The sequence below is a fragment of the Choloepus didactylus genome, chromosome 3, assembly GCF_015220235.1.
Source record: "Choloepus didactylus isolate mChoDid1 chromosome 3, mChoDid1.pri, whole genome shotgun sequence".
Taxonomy (NCBI): Eukaryota; Metazoa; Chordata; class Mammalia; order Pilosa; family Megalonychidae; genus Choloepus; species Choloepus didactylus.
Genome location: NC_051309.1, coordinates 201,042,645 through 201,065,111, shown reverse-complemented (window position 1 = coordinate 201,065,111; position 22,467 = coordinate 201,042,645). Strand labels below are relative to the sequence as shown.

Genomic DNA, 22,467 nt, shown 5'->3' with positions numbered 1-22,467 from the left:
CTGAAATTGTGGAACTGTAACCTATACATTGTTCGAAATTTGCTAACTACTTGTTAAATCGTACTTTGAAAGTTATCACTGTTATGTATAGATGTTAAATTTCACAATAAAAAATGTATTAATAAAAAAACTCCACTGCTGACCCTGAAGTACTCATGTAAGGTAAGACAACAAGGAGACCAATGAAAACCAATAGCTGGGAGAGCTGAGAAAGATACTTCAATTGTTGTCCACCACGGAGATTGAGTTTTGAGTTGGAGTCCTGCCAAGTTAGAGGTGTGACTGTGGGCTTTCCATTGAAACTGTGGAAAAGCCATGTCTTAAGGATAAAAACTATGTCCCAGTACTGAGGTTAAGAGCAAAACTCCAAACAGACCCACTGTCCTAGTTTGCTAATGCTGCAGAATGCAAAACACCAGAGATGGATAGGCTTTTATAAAATGGGGGTTTATTTAGCTACACAGTCACAGTCTTAAGGCCACAAAACGTCCAGTAACACATCAGCAATTGGGTACCTTCACCGGAGGATGGCCAATGGCCTCCGGAAAACCTCTGTTAGCTAGGAAGGCAGCTGGCATCTGCTCCAAAGCTCCAGCCTCAAAACGGCTTTCTCCCAGGACGTTCCTTTCTAGCAAGCTTGCTTCTCTTCAAAACATCACTCCCAGCTGCACTCCCTTTCTTCCCCCCAAGTCAGCTCATTTATATAGCTCCACTGATCAAGGCCCACCCCGAATGGGTGGGGCCATGCCTCCACGGGAACATCTCATCAAAATTATCTCCCACAGCTGGGTGGGGCACACTCCAAGCAAATCTAACCAACACCAAAACTTCTGCCCCACACAAGACTATAAAGATAATGGCATTTGGGGGACACAATACACTCAAACTGGCACACCCACCCTAAAAAATGCATAAAACTAAGTATCTTCAAGGTGATCAGCCAGTAATGTAACTGCATATTAGAACAAAAAACATCACTTTTCAGAGGAAGATAAAATATTGAATGTTCAGAAAGTCCCATCCACACTGTTCAGTACACAATCAAAAATACCTACATACTAGAAGAAACCCCTCAAAAAAATGGCATATAGTCAAGAGAAAAGTAGTCAATAGAACCCAACCCCAAGATGGCTCAGATGTTAGAATTACCATACAAGGACTTTAAAGCAGCTATTATAAATATGCTCAAGGAATTAAAGAAAAACATGGCCATAATAAGTAAGAGATGGGGGGATCTCAGCAGAGAAGCAGAAACTACCAAAAAAAAATGGAAATTGTACACATGAAAACCACATTTTTATTTGAATAAAAATTCACTGGATGCACTTAACTACAGATCAGAGATGACAGAAACAAGGGCTGGTGAACTTGAAGACAGATAAATTTATCCTATCTAAAAAACAGAAGAAAAAAATTATTAATTGGATTTCATTAAAATTTAAAACTTCTGCTCAAAGACACCATTAAGAAAATAAAAAAGCAATCCACAAACTGAGAGAAAATACTTGTTATACATACTTCTAACAAAGAAGGTGGTTCCAAAATATATTTTTAATTCCTACAAATAAACTAGAAGTTTTAAAGAGACAATAAAATGTGAGAAAGATTTGAAAGACATCACAAATGAAGATCTGGAAATAGTCATTAAGCACATGAAATGGTGCTGAACATCCTCAATCATCAGGGACACACAATTTAAGACCTAAGAAGATACATTTCACATCCATCAGAATGGCTAAAACAAAGACTGACAACAGCAAATGTCAATGTCAAGTTGCTACTGGAACCCCTTTTTTTTTCCTTCTCATTAAACTTTGTTTAATGGGTCTCAAACTACTAGAACTCTTACTGACAGTCTAAAAAGATACAATTACTTTGGAATATTGTTTGGCATTTTCTTATGAAGTTAAACACAACTACCCTATGACCCAGCAATTCCACTCCTAGATATTTATCCAAGAGAAATGAAAACATATGTCCATGAAAAGGCTTGTTTATAGCAACTTTATTCACTAAATTGCAAAAAATTACAAACTCAAATGTCCAATAGGAGAATGGATAAATACACTGTCATACGGTCATATAATAGAATACTACTCAGCAATAACAAAAGAATGAACTGATACACACAACATGGATAAATCTCAAAAAGACATTAGGCTGAGTGAAAGAAGCCAGGTACAAGAGTACATAATGTATGTCTCCATTTCTATGAAGTTTAAGAACAGGCAAAACTACTCTACAGTGATAGGTATTAGAATAATGGAAGATGGGTTTTGATCACAAGGGGCATCAGGCAAACTTTCAGGGATGATACAAATGTTCTTTACTTTGATTGGGGTGGTGGTTACTTGGTTATACGCATTTATGAAAATTATTTAATTGTACACTTAAGATTTGGGTATTTCAATATATATAAATTTTACCTCAATAAAAACAATTAAAGAACAGATGAAATACTTTTTAAAACCATGATTTCAAGATTATGAATAATAAAAACCAAATTTTAAATACAATAAGTTCTATACAGTTCATTACACTTTTACTGATCTAATACAAATATTTTTCAAGTTTAAGTACATGTCCAAAGTTCTAAAATTCTATGAATCCACACAATTTCATATTGCCTCAATACTTACACAGTACTCAACTTCAAATTTTAACAGTGATTTCTATGAACCATGACAAGTAAAACATACTTGCAGGTGTATACTTCCTTATTCAGTTCTCTCAATTGCACACCTAACCCATGTACACTCACCTGAAAGACTCAGATATTTTTTTCTGTATATATAATTGAAATTGTCAGTGTTTTTAGAAATTTAATTGTTAAACTGTATTACCTTTTTAAACTTTGTAATTATACTTGCTTATTCCCACTTTCATACACATGACAACACTGTAGGCTTCACGATCTCCCCTTCAGCCTTCCTCAATACACACTTCACCTGTGTGCCTTCCATTCTTGTGTGAGATTGATTGTCATCCCTTAATTTGGTTGATGGGTTTGTCCACGAGTGAACCTGAGTGCATTTTTCTACAACACCCCTTCTCTACATTATATCTAGGAGAAAAAAAATCTTTCTTGATTCCGAACTTTGGGAACAGAGAGCAGATCCTTGTTTTGTATGCTGTAACTAACTCCATCTACCTGGCCAGCTTCATGTGACCTAGAAATTCCTCCTCAACAAATGTTTAAATCCCTTCAACTCAACCAAAACATGGATATAATATTCAGTTGGTCACCAAACACAAACACATGAAAAAATTCCTAATACCATATGCAGACAAGGACAGACAAATTTGCTAAAGATTATTTTACTTTTGGTACATAAAGAATTGCTTTATACGGTAACATATACTCTCATTTAATCCTTACCTTCTTTCAGAGCTTTATCCATATTATGAGAAATTACTACCCTTCTAGACTGAACTGACTCATGTGAGTTTCCATATACAGGCCTCTGAAATGTAAGAAAAAAAAGATACAGATTACTGAATGGAAAAATCACATATAAAAGTTAAATCAAAGGTTTGAAATACCACCTATACAAGCATTAAGGTAATGCTTGACAAATTATAAAGTTCTTCTGAAAAGTAAGAAAATGCTTAAGATTAGTTAAGAAATTTTTGAAAGAGAAGAATTAACGAAGGATTTTTCCTACTGGATATCAAAACTGTATTATGCCAGTGTAGGAACAGACAAATCAATAAAATGGTAAAAGTACAAAAACAGACACATCTATATATGGGAATTAAGAACACAATAAAGAATTTAGAATCAAAGAGGAAAATACAGACTATTCAATAAATAGTGCTGAGATAATCTGATACCGTGTGGAACAAAGGTTAGATTCCTACCTCACACACAACTCCAAACTGATTAAAGAGCTAAATATTTTTTTTAAACTAAAAAAGTATTAAGAGGGGAGAAGCTATTTATAATTTTGGAAATGAAGGAGGCCTTCCTAAAAGAAGACACAAAATCCAGAAGTTTAAAAATCTGACAAATATGATTATTTAAAATAGAAAATTCCTGTATGACAAAAGACATTATAAACAAAATTTAATGATAGACTAGGAGACAATATCTGCAACATACATAACAAAGTATTACTTTTGAATATACACAGTACCGAGATTAAAAGCAGTTCAAAAGAAAACCAATATGTTGAAAGGGGAATCATAAAAGATAAGCAAATGACCAATAAATATAGGAAAAACTATGCAACCTCATTTTCAATTAGAGAAATGCAAATTAGATCAATGAGATACTATCAGACTGCCGAAGGAGGGCAACAACTCATAATATCTAATGTGGGCAAGAAATGGTCCTTTTCACTCACTGTTGGGGGAATATCTATCTCTACAAGCTTCTAAGAAGGAACTGAGCCACGTATATTAAAATTTTAAATGCATTATCCTTTGATTTGACAATTCCACTTCTAGGAATCTATCCAAGAGAAATACAGATATGCAAAAAAGTGTATGTATCAGAAATAAAAACACTGCTAAACAACACACACAAAAATGGATAAATAACCCGTTTATCAATAGTCAAACAATTAAATTATGGTGCATTCATACTTTAGAATGTAATGCAGCCATTAAAGAGAATGAGTTAGGGATACATAAACTTTTATGGAAAGTTTTCCATGATGGGAAAATGTTTGGAAGCAGGCAAACTGCTAAAAGTGGCTTCCTCTAGGCAGGGGCATAGGATTCTAACTACTTATTCCACTTATTCCATGTACGTCTGTATGACTGAAAGTAGTATTTTTTAAAAATTTAACGGTAAATTTTATTCACTAAATTGCTCAGCCAAAAGAGACAGAGAGAGAGAGAGAGTGAGAGAGAGAGAGGGAGACTGTGCAAACCAAAATCCCACTATCTGGCTAGTAAGATTACATTAAAGAGGAAAGTTTTTGCTTTGTTTTTTTAAAATTAAATCACATATCAAAGTGATCAAAAGCATACATAATGTAACTGGGGCCTACTTATTGATTTTGTAGGGAAAAACAAGCTAAATAATACTCACAAATTGTAGAGCATTTTTTTTTTTGCTTGTGAAAAATATTTTAAGTGCTTGCCTAGCATTACCGTGTCAGAGAGGAGACCTAAATGGTTAATATTACTATCACCCTCATCCAACATAAAGCATGAGGAAATCATTTTGTTCTCAGGCAGGCCACACCAGCACACCTGCAATCAATTCCCATGGCCCTGGGCCACCCAACTGGGACAGAGAATTTCTAGTCCTTGGCTTAGTTTCATGCGATCCATTAGTCAAATGCCAAGAGTACCATCCTTGTTCGTGCTCACTTATTAAAAACAAACCAATGAAAAGTCACAGCTTTAAGAACACTTAGTGGAAATACCTTTAAAAGCCTTAAGATGTGTTAGTTGCACCAAAGAAAGAAGACATTCTTTTATACCACAAATTAATACAACAGTTAACCCTTTCCCAAGAAATAAAAAAAAAACAACTTAAATAATTATAACAAAAGCCATTTGATGTGTAAAAGAAAAAATTATAACAATTTTTACCCATTTCTAGCCTCAGGGTAACTCTTTGTAAAATTAAATGGTCAGCATATTTTACTGTAGATTTTAATTTTTTTAATTTAGTTCACTGAAGAAAAAAAGGAAAGAGTTTTTTAATTCTAGTACTTTTTTAAACATCAGGCAGATATTTAAACAAAATGGATTTTCTGACAATTTTTTTGAGTTAAATATTTTTAGAGGGCTAGACTGATAAATAATTTCAATCACAACTTCTCAAGGCTTTGGCAAATAATCTGATTACAGTTTCCCTGTTATGGGTACTTTTAGTCCACAATGCTAATTAGATAAGACCAAAGCCAAACAGCACTTATGTGATAAGTTCCTCTTTGGGTTCTTAAAATGGAAACTGTCTTTAAGGGTTGGGGGAGAAGCAAGTATCAAAGTGACTGATGGACAGTGCGTGCATATTAATTATATTCTGTGCTTGTGTTGTCTATCTTTACAACTTTTAAATTTTTTATTCTTACTTTTTATTTTTCTTGTTTCCCCTAGTTGTGGCTCTTCTACCTCCTGTTATATTTCTTTTATCTCTCCACTCCACACTTGGATACAATATATAAACATGTTTGCCACTACTGACTGTACCTGAATAAGGCCTTTGCGCTCTCAATTTTAAAAGATTATGAGAATAATGTTTTCTATTTTGGCTCCTTAAGAGCAAAATAGAATTTTTTTTTAGTTTTCCATTCTGGTTTTGGATATTCCCCGACATGGGTCACTGGGCCTTATTAGACAGAAAAAAGTTCATCATCCCTGCCTCATACCCAAAAGTCTGAGAGCCTGTAAATAAGCAAAACCGGGTAAATTAAAAAAATAAAATAATAATAAAAAAAAAGAAAGCATCATGGTCAAAAATAATTGAATGGAAATTCCTTTTTAAGACTAATATTTGTGAAGCCAGAATCTCCTTATGTCTAAATTACATACATAAGTATAAGTTAGCCACTATACACTTTCTTTCAGATCACTGAAGATTTAACTTACTAATCATTATTTCAAAGTGAAATTTCAAAAAAAAAAAACACTAAAATTTAACCAAATGCAAAATGTGAATGAATTCCTGAAATTCATTTTCAATATCCTTCTAATTACAGGTTCAAATAAAGAAACTCCACATAGCAGAGATTTCCCCAAAAGACTTGCTAATTTTCCCTATCTGCACTGGCACAGGGACCATTCCTCAGATCTGGCTACTTCTGTCTGCCAATCTACTTTCCTAAAATGCAGTTTCAGGAAAGATGAAAGAAAAATGTGTGTACTTTTCCCATCATAACAAAGGATAAGTGCTAGAATTCTTCAAAATCCCAATCCAGAAATTAGGACTTCATACGTAGTCTGACTGCTCAGCTTTTGCTTTAAGTTTTTAGCATCCATATCACACTATTAACTGATAAAAGCTTTTGATGAGCCAATACCAATGACAGGTAAAAAATACACTTTATTTTTTATTTACCTAAAATAAATGAAGCCTATCTTTGTTTTAGAATTTAAAACTAGCTTAAGAACCAACTTGTCAAGATCATTTTTAATCACTCAGTTGAGTTCTCTGGAGAGAGTAAATGAAAGGTTTCAACATATAACCGCTCATTTTAAAAATGTTTTTCAACGACAGAGCAAAACCTCAAAAGGTTTTTCTCTACTATGAGTAACTAGATCCTCAGTATCAAGAAGAGCAGACATCATATCAATAAAGCTATTCCTGAACACATATCAGCTTTCTGTTGACTCCTGAACAATACCAGCTTTTCGTCTATAGCCCTAATACACTCAAACTGCCTTTGCGCCAGAGCTAAAGGCATCCTATGATGATGAAAGAACATCCAGTGAGAATCAACGCAGGGAAGCTGGGTACTCTGACACCATTACCAGCTGAACAACCAGGAACTATCTGGAATCCAGCCAATTCATATACCTCATTGTCCATTGTTTTTAAACATGACGTTCCTTACTGTGTTATTTCCTTTGGGAGCACAGATAGGGCTAAATCAGACAATCTACAACTTGTAATTCCTTTCATGTCTATTACTCGTACTACTTGGCTAAACAAGTGCCTCTCTCCTTCAAACACACACACACACACACACACACACACACACACACACACACAGAGAGAGAGAGAAATATATACATAATTAATATTTTGTTTTTTTTTGAAAAGAAAAAGTTTTACAGAGCTGAAGAGAGATGGGTGTCATTTCCTATAAAGCTATTGAAATAGTGATTTTTCTTACCAAAACAAACACAAATTATCATCATTAACCACATGGTGCTATCACATGGCTGAGTCTTTCCAAGTATTCTCAGCATCTGACATCTACTGGGATCCCATGACTAATATTCTCACTCTTAAACTCTGTTATTCTCAAAACTATGGCTCTTTTCAAACCAATCATGTTCTGTCTCAGCCTCAAAAAAGTAATGTAGTCAGAGCCAAAGAACTAAAGGAATCACGCATATCATTCTTCCAGAAGACAGGAAGGGACTAAGAAACTTGAAAGGTCATCTAATTTGAGGAAAACTCTGACAAAAGATTGTAAACATGAGAGATGGGTCATGCCCAATATAAAAGCTGAGCAGCCATGTTAAATAAAACTATAAAAGCAAAAAAGCTGAGTGGAAAGAACACAGCCTTCCAAGTCGCATAGGCTTGGACTCTGCCACTTAGTAAGGGTGGGTCCTTCACCCAGCCACTTCCCTCTCTAGCTTACTTCAGGTGGCCTAATGACACCTCAGAGGATTAAATATCTAACGATGCAGAGTTAAAAAAAAAAAAAAGACAACAAGTGCCAGATAAGGAATATATATGAGTGAAGGAGTTTGCAACTACTCAGTACTGCCAGGTATTCTGATTTTTTGCAACAACAACAACAAAAAAATGGAAACATCTTAAATGATGTCTTCAGCTAATTCAGTGTTTTTCCCCAAACACTATGGACTTACACTGTTCGGGCCAAACTGAGACACATTCAACCTACTGACATCTAGTCTGCCATCACTGGCTCACATAAGACACATAGCAGAATGTCTGGCATAAAGTAGCATTCAAATTATAGCTATTATCACTAATAAAACTGAAAATGTTTTAACTGGTTGGTTGGTTAACTGGATGACTTCGTGGCTGGTTTTCTAAAGGGAAAGGAATGGTGGAAATGAAAGTGAGGGAGGAGGACTGAGACATTAAGCAACCAGAGTAAGAAACAACATAACAGAATATATGAATCCTGAAATACTTTTGCCTTTGAAGCCTTACAGAGAGGAAAGTATACATTTCCTGGAGATGTTTAATTGTGTATGTGTCTTTTCACTTTCTATTACTGGTATTGTATTTAGTATCCAAGCAAACTCTGGTTTGATCAGAAGCTAGTTTCCTGGACTGTGCTTTATTAGGTTTAATCATGAAATAAAGAAGATCTTGGTTTTCTTATTTGTAAAAGGAAATTATCAAACATATATACTGAGAGGTTATTATTTGGGGTTACTGTACTGATATAAAATACTGGTATTTGTGTCTTTCTTCACTCTAAGTATAATTTCTATTTCAGATATAAGACAGAAAAGTTGAGTCTTCAAAATTCAAACCTACAAATTTTCTCATAATGCTGCTTTTCTACATTTCAAACATGCTAGTTTCTTTTTAAAATACTATTTCCAATTATATAAACATCAGAGACACATTCTATAATATGTTATAGAGATAAAGAATTAAATTCACCCAGAATACCATCATGCAGAATAACCACTGTCAATATATTGGTATATTTCCCTAGCTATGTAACCTTAGGAAACTTACTAACCTTTCTGTGCCTTAATTTCCCCATCTGTAAAAGAGAAGTAACACTAGTTCCTACCTCTTAGGGTTGACTTGAGCATTAACTGAATTAGTACATATGGAGCATTTGCAATAATGTCTGGCAACACAATTATAAATTATTATTATTGGTACTTTCGCCACACACACACATTTTTTAGAGAAATTGGGATTGGGGTATAGACACATAGTTCTTCATCTTGCTTTTTACACTCGATGTTACATCATGAGCATCTTGATGTAATCAAAAGGACTAAATACACTGAATTATGGGTTGAACCATAATTTAACTATTTGCTTATATTGTACATTTAGGCTCCTCCTTTTTATTTGAAATAGAAAATCTTTCCATTTCTAATGCTATTGGCCTAAGTCTAGTAGCACCAAAAATACTCTAAAAAGAACTTAAAATGTCTATAAAATACAGTTAGTGGGTATTTGAACTGACTTCATTCAGACTGTGTGCTTTGGCGCCCCTGCGGGAGGACCCAGTGGGTGCCTCATGTGGAGCTGGACCTCGGTCGCCAGTAGAGCATTAGTCAATTCTGACCGGGGAGCGGGGGGACTATGATAACATGTTGAAAATGCTGTAAAACCTGAATAAGGGCTTGGAAAAGCTGTTAGAAGAGATGGAGAAAATCTCAGCTCCTGGCATTCAAGGAAAGCTCTGTCATAACACTAGCTGGATACAGGCTTAAGGAACGGATGCCCCAGAGTCTAAATTCCAGTGATAACATGTTAAAATATCAAAATGCCCAGGTTTCAACAAAAGATGACAAAACATACAAAGAAAGTAGAAGCAATGGCCCAGGCAAAGGAAGTTAAAGTATTAGAAACCAAGAGGATCAGACCTGGAAAACACCAGACACAGACTTTTAAAAAATGGTCTTAAATATGTTCAAAAGCTAAAGGAAAATATGGACAAGAAACTAAAGGAAATCAGGGAAATTATAGATGAACACAAAGAGAATATCAATAGCAATGAAAATTATGGAAAGGGACCAAACAGAGCTGAAGACTACATTAATAGAAATTTAAAATTCCCTAGAGGGGTTCAAGAGCAAATTGGAGCTGTCAGAAGAAAGAATTAATGCACTTGAAAATAAGGCAACTGAAATCATTCAGTCTGAGAAGCAGAAAGAGGAAAGAATGAAGAAAAGTAAACAGAGACCGAGGACCTGTGGGACACCATCAAGCATGCCCACATACACATTGTGGGAGTTCCAGAAGGAAAAGAAAGAATTGGGCAGAGAGCATATTCAAAGAAATAATGGCTGAAAATTTCCCAAATTTAATGAAAGACATGAATATACATATCCAAGATGCTCCATGAAGTCCAAACAGGATCAACTGAAATAGACCCACGCTGCACCATATTATAATCCAACTGTCAAATGGTAACGATTAAGAGAGAATTCTGAAAGCTGCAAGAGAGAAGCACAACGTTATGTATAAAGGATTCTCAATAAGCTTAAATGCCAACTTCTTGTCAGAAACTTGGATGGAGCAAGAAAGCAGTGAGAAGACAAATGCTGAAAGCATAGAACTGTCACCCAAGAATTCCATATCCAGCAAAACAGTCTTTCAAAACCTAGGGAGATATTAAGACATTCCCAGATAAACAAAAGCTGAGGGACTTTGTCACCACTAGATTGGCCCCATAAGAAATGCTAAAGAGGAATTTTGCAGGTTGAAAGGAAAGGATACCAAACAATAGATTCATGCTGCATGAAGAGACATGCTGCAACATGGAAGAACCTCGAAAACAGTATGCTCAGTGAAATAACCAAATTTTATTCTAGATGACTAAAAATAGCAAATTCACAGAGACAGAAAGCAGATTAGAGGTTACCAACATATGGGGAGGAGCAGGGAAGGGAGTGTGTTAGCTTGTAAAAATTAAAAATAAAATAAATGAATGTCTTTGATGGTTAAAAAAAAACAACAACTGTGTGCCTCAAGAATCTTCTTGTGCTTCAAGGAGAGTCTTTTACCAGCTGAAAAGAAACTGTAAGACTAATAGAAGAAAAAAAAAACAAACAAACTTGGAGAATCTTAGCTTTGAAGCACAAACTATGTGAAGACAAACTGGAAAAATCACTTCCCAGCATCTTCAACCAATCCTAAACCATGTGCCTCGAGAGCCCAACTCTATGCAGGGATCCCCCTGCTGGTGAGAGCTCAGACAGGGAAATGAATACAGACACTGTAGGCAGTGTGTGCAGGCAGGGCAGGATACTTAGATGGTAAAGCAAAGCCCAGTCTGCCTCCAGAAGTATAAATCCCTATTAGAAGATTACCTAACATGAACTTGGTAAGAGATGAATGGTAGATGAAATCATCAATAGCAACTGTAGCTTATTACACCATCTATCAAACTATGTGTTGTGATGAAGCTAAAGGCCAACATTGCCTGCATGCATCAAACATATGAATCAGGGATCTGTTTTTCTACAATGAAAATAATCATCAGTTTATTTTATACTCAGTCCTAAAAAACGGGCATGAAATCAGTTGGACCTTTTCTCCGAACAAATATGAAATTCTAATGTGCTCAACATTAGGAAACGATTCCCCTATTTTACTGTTGTAAAAGCATACATAACACATTATATTACAGTGGCAAGAAGACACAAATAAGAGCCAGAAAAAAGTAGGCTGTAGTTGATTCTATGCCATTTACTTGCTGAGTTACAATGAACATGTACACCTCTCAGATTTAGTTCAATTTAAAATTACATAATATCTGCCCTATTTATACAAAAGGATAAAACCTCAAAAGGAATAATGTATGTAAAAGTGCTTTAAAAACTAAGATGTATATAAATATAAGTTGCTACTATGGTTCCAAAAAATTTTTTACAATGATAATTTCCTTCCCCAAGAATGACTGTAATTATATTATTTGATAATAGTATCACCACCTTTCATGCTTTCAGATTTTACTTGCACAAACAGATTCCTTTAGCAATGTTTCTTGGTTATTAATCTGCTTTCCAAGAAAAAAGTGAATACTAACACAAAGGAAAAATCTCTACTAACTGATCAATACAAGTAGGCTTTGAGGTAGGTTAACATACTTAGGACTGCTTTTTCTGATTCTGTTGGAAGAGTTAGAATCATTCATAGTGAGAAAAATGTTTATTTTAATTTCAAAGATGCAAGTCTGCAGATCCTCACAAAACACACTCTAGTTGACTGCAAGATAAATAATGTAAGTATATTTCAAATGAGTCATGGATTTGGAAACTGAAATCCTAACATGCACTTGAAAGTACACAGGAAGACAGTAGTTTGCCTAAATTGACAAGTATAGAACAGATAATAGGGTTGGAGAAAAAGAATGAAGAAAAGCAAATTGGCTTAGGAAAGGTAATTGAAAATTATTATGTTAGCTTTTTAAATTCCTGAAAAGGTCTGTGCTATAAAAATCTGATTTCTATTTTAATTCTGAGTTCATAAGAGAAATTATAGGTTTCCATGATATGAATCACATTTCCATCAACTCATTAAATCATCTAACATTTTTTGAGAACTTGACATGCCTGGCACTTAGTTGGGCACTAGAGAGACAAAGGTAAATATATGATATTCTCTTGCTAAAGGGGCTTAGTCTATTCTTGACAGAAGCTCATAACTAAGGAACTGAATAGCCATATCACGTGGGAGGCTGTGCTTAGGAATTCTAATGCTATTCATATTCTGTATCCTCTACACATTTTGCTCTCCACCAGCTCAGGCCACGGAAGAAAAGTTACTCAAATATACAATTAATCTGTAAGCTCCTTTTTAAAGCCTTTTGAAGTTCCTACATATTGAAGTATATTACAGAAATAATTTTCATTTCATAAGAGTTCTCACTAAAACCACTGAATATAAATGATGAAGGAGCCAGAGTGGTTGTCCATGTTTCAAAGACTTCATGGAATTCAACAACTAGATGACCCACACAGAATTGCTTTCTGCACAGAAATCTCCATAAACAATCCCTGTTTTGTACTCCATTACTGCCCTGGAAAACCATACTATGGTTTTCTTAATTTGCTGACTGGCTGCTAAGTAAAAAATGATTAAATATTTAATACTTGGTTAGAAAAATATTACTTTGGTAATTTGATTCAGGGAGCTCTCTATTTCCACAGTTTCCTTGAAGCAAAAAGCTGAGCTCCAGGTCGAATCGCCCAGATAACATACATAAGACATTCAGATATGTGAGCTAAATTACTGTCATAAAGTGCTAGTTGCATAAAATTTAAAATACAATTCAGGAGAATCTACTCAAAGAAGCTGAATTTTACATCCCCTCTAACTGGTGAGTAAAAGTTATTTGTCCCCAGCCTAGAACTAGATCATAAAAATTATTTCTTCCATTTCTTCTGAAAATAAATATGCTGAAATTGAAGGAATAAAACCTCCTCTTAAAAGATACATGGTATTAAGACAGGCCCTTATGCAGCGATCATTCTACCTGGGAGTAGAAAAAACTGAGAAACACACACTTACGCATGAGGGTATACAAATATATGTAAATACTAAATGTGACTCTGAGCTTTCTTGGTCATTATTGACATCAGAAAGCCTCTATCCATATTTGAAAACATTCTAAACTGGCAGTTTTCAAGAATCACTTAGAAACTTTGTTAAAACACAGATTTCTAGAATCCTGCCCCCAAAAATTCTTAATTCAGAAAGTTTAGGGTGTGAAGGATTTAGAAGATATGCACAAGCCAAACAAACAAATTAAAAAGCCAGAAGAGACAAAAATTTGGAACAATTAATCAAATAAGTATACACAAATATCAATATCATGGCTCAGGATATAAAAGACATGAAGAAGACCCTAAAAGAACATAAAGAAGAACTTGAAAGAGTAAATTAAAAAATAGTGGATCTTATGAAAATAAGATACTGTTGATCAAATTAAAAATATTCTTGAGATACATAACACCAGATTTGAAGAAGCAGAGGAACGAATTAGTGACCTCGAAGATAGGGTGATGGGAAGCGAAAGCACAAAAGAACAAATGGTGAAAAAAAAATTTTGAAATGGATCTCAGGGAAATGATGGACAACAAGAAGCACACAAATATAAGAATCATTGGTGCTCCAGAAAGGGAAGAGAAGAATTAAGGGCTAGGAAGAGTATTCGAACAAATTGTTGTGGAAAACTTCCCAACCCTTCTAAACAACAAAAATATGCATATTAAAGATGCCCAACAAACTCTGAAAAAGAATAAATCCAAATAAACCTACTCCGAGATATATACTGATTAGATTGTCAAATGATGAAGAGAAGGAGAGACTTCTGAAAGCGCAAGAGAGAAGCAATTTACCATACAAGGGAAACAATATAAGACTAAGTACTGACTACTAAGTGGACATTTTTTGTCCACCATGGAGGCAAGACACTGGTATCACATATTTCAGATACTAAAAGAGAAAAATTGCCAGCCAAGAATTCTATATTCTGCAAAGCTCTCTCTCAAAATTGAGGGAGAGTTTAAAATTTTCAAAAACAAACGCTGAGGGAATTTGTTAACAAGAGACGTGCCCTGAAAGAAATACTAAAGGGAGTGCTAGAAGCTGAGAAAAAAAAAATGGAGAGGGAGGTCTGGAGAAGAGCACAGAACTGACGAGATATTAGTAAGGGTAATTTAAAGCAAAAAAAGTGAGGGGGAGGGAAAAAATAGGTCTAATAATTAAAAATCAAAGTATATATGAACAACTGATTGTACACTTTGAAGGATTGTATGTTATGTGACTATATCTCAATAAAATTGCATTTAAAAAAAAAAACAAAAAAGAAAGTATAAGATGGCTGGTTCAAGAGCTCCCTTCACAGTAAGAACTCTGAATGTGAATGGATTAAACTCTCAATTAAAAGATCCAGAGGAGCCTGTGGAGAATGCACGGGTATTGGCCTACCCCACCTCGATGGTTGCTAACATGACCACAGACATAGGAAACTGGTGGTTTGATGGGTTGAGCCCTCTACCATAGGTTTTACCCTTGGGAAGACGGTTGCTGCAAAGGAGAGGCTAGGCCTCCCTATAATTGTGCCTAAGAGCCTCCTCCCGAATGCCTCTTTGTTGCTCGGATGTGGCCCTCTCTCTCTAGCTAAGCCAACTTGAAAGGTGAAATCACTGCCCTCCCCCTTACGTGGGATCAGACACCCAGGGGAGTGAATCTCCCTGGCAACATGGAATATGACTCCCAGGGAGGAATGTAGACCCAGCATCGTGGGACGGAGAACATCTTCTTGACCAAAAGGGGGATGTGAAAGGAAATGAAATAAGCTTCAGTAGCAGAGAGATTCCAAAAGGAGCCGAGAGGTCACTCTGGTGGGCACCCTTACGCACAATTTAGACAACCCTTTTTAGGTTCTAAAGAATTGGGGTAGCTGGTGGTGGATACCTGAAACTATCAAACTACAACCCAGAACCCATGAATCTCGAAGACAAGTGTATAAAAATGTAGCTTATGAGGGGTGACAATGGGATTGGGAAAGCCATAAGGACCACACTCCACTTTGTCTACTTTATGGATGGATGAGTAGAAAAATAGGGGAAGGAAACAAACAAACAAACAGACAAAGGTACCCAGTGTTCTTTTTTACTTTAATTGCTCTTTTTCACTTTAATTATTATTCTTGTTATTTTTGTGTGTGTGCTAATGAAGGTGTCAGGGATTGATTTAGGTGATGAATGTACAACTATGTAATGATACTGTGAACAATCAAATGTACGATTTGTTTTGTATGACTGTGTGGTATGTGAATATATCTCAATAAAATGAAGTTAGAAAAAAAAAAAAAAGATCCAGGCAGGTAGAATGGATTGAAAAATATGACCCAGCAATACGCTGTTTACAAGAGACTCATCTTAGATCCTGTGACACAAAGAAAGTGAAAGTGAAGGGATGGAAAAAAAATTCCACACAAACTGCAATCAAAAAAAAGCTGGGGCAGCTATACTAATATCAGACAAAACAGACTTTAAATGCAAAGATGCCATAAGAGATAAAGAAGGACACTATATACAAATAAAACGGATAATTCACCAAGAAGAAATAAAAATTATAAATGTTTACTCATCCAATCAAGGAATTCCAAATTACATGAGACAAACATTGGCTAAACTGAAGGGAGCAACTGATACATCTACAATAATAGTGGGGGACTTCAATACACCACTCTCTTCTACAGATAGGACAACTAGACAGAGGACCAATAAGGAAACTGAGAACCTAAACAACATGATAAATGAATTAGACTTAATAGCATATATAGATCATTACATCCCAAAGTACCAGGATACACATTTTTCTCTAGTGCCCGTGGAACATTTTCCAGGATAGATCATATGCTGGGGCACAAAAAAGAGTCTTAATGAATTTAAAAAGACAAATTATTCAAAGTACATTCTCTGACCACAATGGAATGCAACTAGAAATCGACAACCACCAAAGAACCAGATCTTTCACAAATATATGGAGGTTGAACAACACACTCCTGAACAACCAGTGGGTCAAAGAAGAAATTGCAAGAGAAATTGGTAAATATCTAGAGACTAATGAAAACAAGAACACAACATATCAAAACCTGTGGGATGCAATGAAGGCAGTACTGAGAGGCAAATTTATAGCTCTAAATGCATATATCAAAAAGCAAGAAAGAGCTAAAACTAAAAACCTAACTGAACAACTGAAGAGGCTAGAGAACAATCAGCAAACTAACCCTAAAGCAAGTAGATAAAAAGAAGTAATAACGATTAAAGCAGAAATAAATGAGCTGGAGAACAAAAAACAATAGAGAGAATAAAATAAAACCACAAGTTGTTTCTTTGAGAAGATCAACAAGATTGACAGACCCTTACCTAAACTGACAAAGTCAAAAAAAGAGAAGACTTAAAATAAACAGAATCAGAAATGAGAAGGGGATAATTACCACAGATCCCAAAGAAATAAAATTAAAAAAAGGATACTATGAACAACTGAATGCCAACAAGCCAGACAATTTAGAGGAAACTGACAATTTCCTGGAAACACACGAACAACCTAGACTGACCCGAGAAGAAACAGAAGACCTCAACAAACCAATCACAAGCAGTGAGATACAATGAGTCATTAAAAAATCTATCTACCAATAAAAGCCCAGGGCCAGGTGGCTTCACAGGGGAATTTTACCCAAGTTTCCAAAAAGAATTGACACCATTCCTGCTCAAACTCTTTCCAAAAATTAAAGAAAAAGAACACTACCTAACTCATCTTATGAAGCTAATATCACTCTGATACCACAACCAGATAAAGACACTACAAAAAAGGAAAACTACAGGCCAATCTCCCTAATGAATACAGATGCAAAAATCCTAAACAAAATACTTGCAAATCAAATCCAAAGGCACATTAAAAGAATTATACACCACGACCAAGTAGGCTTCATTCCTGGCATGCAAGCATGGTTCAACAAAAGAAATTCAATTAATGTAATTTAAGACATTAACAAATCAAAAGGGAAAAATCAAATGAACATCTCGATAGACACTAAAAAAGCATTTGATAAAATTCAACATCCCTTTTTTATAGAAACACTTCAAAAAGTATGAATTGAAAGAAACTTCCTCAATATGATTAAGAGCATATATGAAAAACCCATAGCCAGCATAGTTCTAAATGGTGAAAGGCTGAAAGCCTTCCCCCTAAGATCAGGAACAAGACAAGGATGCCCACTGTCACCTCTATTATTCAACATTGTGCTAGAAGTCCTAGCCAGAGCAATCTGCCAAGATCAAGATACAAAAGGTATCCAAATTGGAAAGGAAGAAGTAAAACTGTTACTACTTGCAGATGATATGATCTTATATTTGAAAAATCCTGAGAATTCAAACACAAAGCTACTTCAGCTAATAAATAAATTCAGCAGAGTGGTGGGAAATAAGGTTAATACACATAAATCGATAATGTTCCTATACACTAGTAATGACCTAACTGAAGAGGCAATCAAAACAAAAATTCCATTCACAATAGCAACTAAAAAAATCAAGTACCTAGATATAAAATTAACCAAGGACATAAAAGACCTCTACTCAGAAAATCACAAAATTTTACTTAAAGATATAAAAATGAACCTAAATAGGTGGAAAAGTATTCCATGCTCATGGGTAAGAAGACTAAATACTGCTAAGACGTCAATTCTACCCAAAGTGGTCTACAGATTCAACACAATTCCAATCCAAATTCCAACAACCTACTTTGCAGACTTGGAAAAGCTGGTTATCAAATTTATTTGGAAGGGAAAGGTGCCTTGAATTGCCAAAAACAACCTAAGAAAGAAGAAAGAAGAAAGAAGAAAGAAGAATGAAGTGGGAGGACTTACACTTCCAGACTTTGAAGCCTACTATGAAGTTACAGTGGTTAAAACAGCATGGTATTGGCATAAAGATAGACATACTGATCAATGGAATAGAACTGAGAGTTCAGAAAGAGACCCCCAGATATACGGTCAACCAATTTTTGATAAGGCCCCCAAATCCACTTAACTGGGACAGAACAGTCTCTTTAACAATTGGAGTTGGGAGAACTGGATAGCTATAACAAAAAGAATGAAAGGGGAACCCTAATTCACAACCTATACAAAAGTTAACTCAAAGTGGATCAAAGACCTCAATATAAGAAAAAGTACCATAAAACTCCTAGAAGATAATGTAGGGAAACATCTTCAACACCCAGTATTAGGAGGTGGCTTCTTAGACCTTCTACCCAAAGCACAAGCAATGAAAGAAAAAATAGAGAAATGGGAACTCCTCAGAATCAAAAGCTTCTGTACCTCAAAGAGATCTGTAAAAAAGGTGAAGAGGCAGCCAGCCGAATGGGAGAAAATATTTGGAAACCATGTATCTGATAAGAGACTAATATCTTGCATATATAAAGAAATCCTACAACTCAACAACAATAGTACGAACAGCCCAATTGTAAAATGGGCAAAAGATATGAAAAGACATTTCTCTGAAGAGGAAATACAAATGGCTAAAAAACACCTGAAAAAATGTTCATCTTCTCTAACTATTAGGCAGATGCAAATCAAGACCACAATGAGGTATCATCTCACACCAATAAGAAACAAACAGGAAACTACAAATGCTGGAGAGAATGTAGAGAAACTGGAACTCTTATTCATTGCTGGTGGGACTGTATAATGTACAGCCACTCTGGAAGATAGTTTGGTGGTTTCTCAGAAAACCAGATATTGAAATACCCTATGATCTGGCATTTCTACTTCTCGGTATATACCCAGAAGATTTGAAAGCAGTGACACAAACAGAAATTTGCACACCGATCTTCATAGCACCATTGTTCACAATTGCCAAGAGATGGAAATAACCCAAGCATCCTTCGACAGACAAGTGGACAAACAAAATGTGGTATATAAATACAATGGAATACTAGGCAGCAGTAAGAAGCAACAAGGTCTTGAAACATGGCAACATGGATGAACCTTGAAGATATAATTCTGAGTGAAATAACTCAGACACAAACAAAGAGATATTGTATGTTACCAGTTCCATGAACTATCTGAACAATGTAAAATCAGTGATTTATAATAAAAGAATACTGGGGACCTAGTGATGGACAGTAGCTAGTGGAGGGAATGATAATCTAATATGTTCAGATATGTTAATGGTGAATTCAAAGGTATGATAATGGATAGTGGTGACAATTGTTTGTTAATGGGATTATAAGTATCAGAGCTGTATTGAAGGCAAATAGGAATGAAAGGGGTTGTTTAAAGGCATGTTTCCCACAGATTAGCACTATAAATATAGATAGGTGCTTACATGATATACCTCTAAGGCATGACACTAACACAGAGAGTTGACAACAGAAGGATACACGGGAAAAACCTACACATTGCATACTAGGGACTATAATTAAATAGGGATATACTAGTATTACACAAATAGTAGGGACAAATAATTAAGGGCTGACGAGCTACAAGATGTTTTTGGTCATGAGAATTGTTTAAACGGAGAACGATGAGGATTGTACAAGTAAGTGAAGATAATGTGAGCTATGGCTGGATTATCTTGGATATAACATATGCTATATTATATATGAACTTAGGAGCCCCCTACTTTATAAGTCAAGCCCTCAGCATTGAGGCTTGCTCAGGTGAAACTTATGGCTGTAAAGAGAAGGCTTAGCCCACTTATAATCGTGCCTAGGAGTCACCTCCAGAGAACCTCTTTTGTTGCTCAAATGTGGACTTTCTCTCTCTAAGCCTAACCCTGCAAATAAATTCATCACCTTCCCCCTGACATGGGACAGGACCCCTAAGATGAATGAGCCTTCCTGGAGACATGGGATATGGATTTCAGGAATGAGCCTGACCCTGGCATTGAGGGATTGAGAATGCCTTTTGGACCAAAAGGGGGAAAAGAAAGGCAACAAAATAAGGTTTTAGTGGCTAAGAGAACTCAAATAGAGTTAGGAGGTTGTCCTGGAGGTTACTCCTATGCAAGCTTCACCTAGATATGCTAAATGACCACAATATGATAAGCCCAAGTGAACAGTAGTCCTAAAAACCTTAAATAACACCCAGGTCCCCATCTGAGACTCTATAAAAGTTTTACTCACTAAGTTTGTCAGAAACTTGAATATCCTTCAGAGTGCCCCTATGTCAGCTAAGTCCCAAAACACAGAGGCAATAGCCTCTTCAAGAACATCAACTAGATATGTCCCCTTTAACTCATAAAGTTGACACCCCTTTTCAACATGAACAGGTTAGGGTGGACACTGCCTAGACATACCTGAAGACTGGGAAAGTGGTTAAATTAGAGGAAGGGTAGCAACAGACAAGATGGAATTTAACAAAGGATTATGAATACTGCACCTTTATATAATTTTCTTCTTAGTTGCTAGAGTATTAGAATAGTTAGAAGGAAAGAACTGAAACAGTAGAGCTGTAATCCATAGCATTCTTTGAAATTTGTTCTATAGCTACTTGTTAAATTGTAATTTGAAAACTATACCTTTCTGTATATATGTTATATTTTACAATAAGGAAATAACTGAAACTATGGTACTATAACGCATGATAACTTCAGAAATTTCCTATATATCTACTTGTTAAATTATACTTTGAAAGATATTACCTTTTTGTATATATGTTATATTTCATAATAAGGAAATAACTGAAACTATGGAATTGTAACCTAAAATATTCTTTGAAATTTGCTCTCTATTGTTAAATTGCACTTGAAAAGCTATCACTTTTATGTATATATGTCATATTCTACAGTAAAAAATATGATAAAAAAAGAGTATAGCAATCATTCTGCATAAACTGGGAGGGGAGTCACAAAAGAACCACTGATAACTTAGACTTTGCTTAGGTGAAATGACAAATACTTCCACCTGTATTCTCATAAAGAAAGAAGGAGGTATCAACTCTTTCTCTACAGAATTTCTATTCCACAATGATATTAACAAACCATTAATTATTTTAAAAGGCAAAAAAAATCAGTTAGGAGGCGGGGCAAGATGGCAGACTGGTGAGCTGTATGTTTTAGTTACTCCTCCAGGAAAGTAGGTAAAAAGCCAGGAACTGCGTAGACTGGACACCACAGAGCAATCTGTCTTTGGGCATACTTCATACAACACTCATGAAAACGTGGAACTGCTGAGATCAGCGAAATCTGTAAGTTTTTGCGGCCAGGGGACCCGCGCCCCTCCCTGCCAGGCTCAGTCCCGGGGGAGGAGGGGCTGTCAGCTCCAGGAAGGAGAAGGGAGAATTGCAGTGGCTGCTCTCATCGGAAACTCATTCTACTGATTCAAACTCCAACCATAGATAGACTGAGGCCAGACACCAGAGACTCTGAGAGCAGCCAGCCCAGCAGAGAGGAGACGGGCATAGAAGGAAAACAACACGAGAAGCTCCAAAGTAAAAGCAGAGGATTTTTGGAGTTCTGGTGAACACAGAAAGGGGAAGGGCGGAGATCAGGCCTTGAGGCGCATATGCAAATCCCGAAGCAAGGCTGATCTCTCTGCCCAGGGCACCTTTCCTTAATGGCCCTGGTTGCTTTGTCTATTAGCATTTC

The 22,467-nt window shown here is 35.7% G+C and overlaps 1 protein-coding gene across 2 annotated transcripts in view; it reads right to left on the bottom strand.

Annotated features, from left to right (window-relative positions):
• SNX25 (sorting nexin 25) overlaps window positions 1–22,467 on the bottom strand; it is a 180,726-nt gene that overhangs the window by 122,615 nt on the left and 35,644 nt on the right. For both annotated transcript variants that reach the window (XM_037831118.1, XM_037831116.1), the window contains exon 2: window positions 3,380–3,464. In XM_037831118.1, coding sequence (XP_037687046.1) covers window positions 3,380–3,464 — 85 coding nt within the window. The remainder of the gene's footprint in view (window positions 1–3,379; window positions 3,465–22,467) is intronic.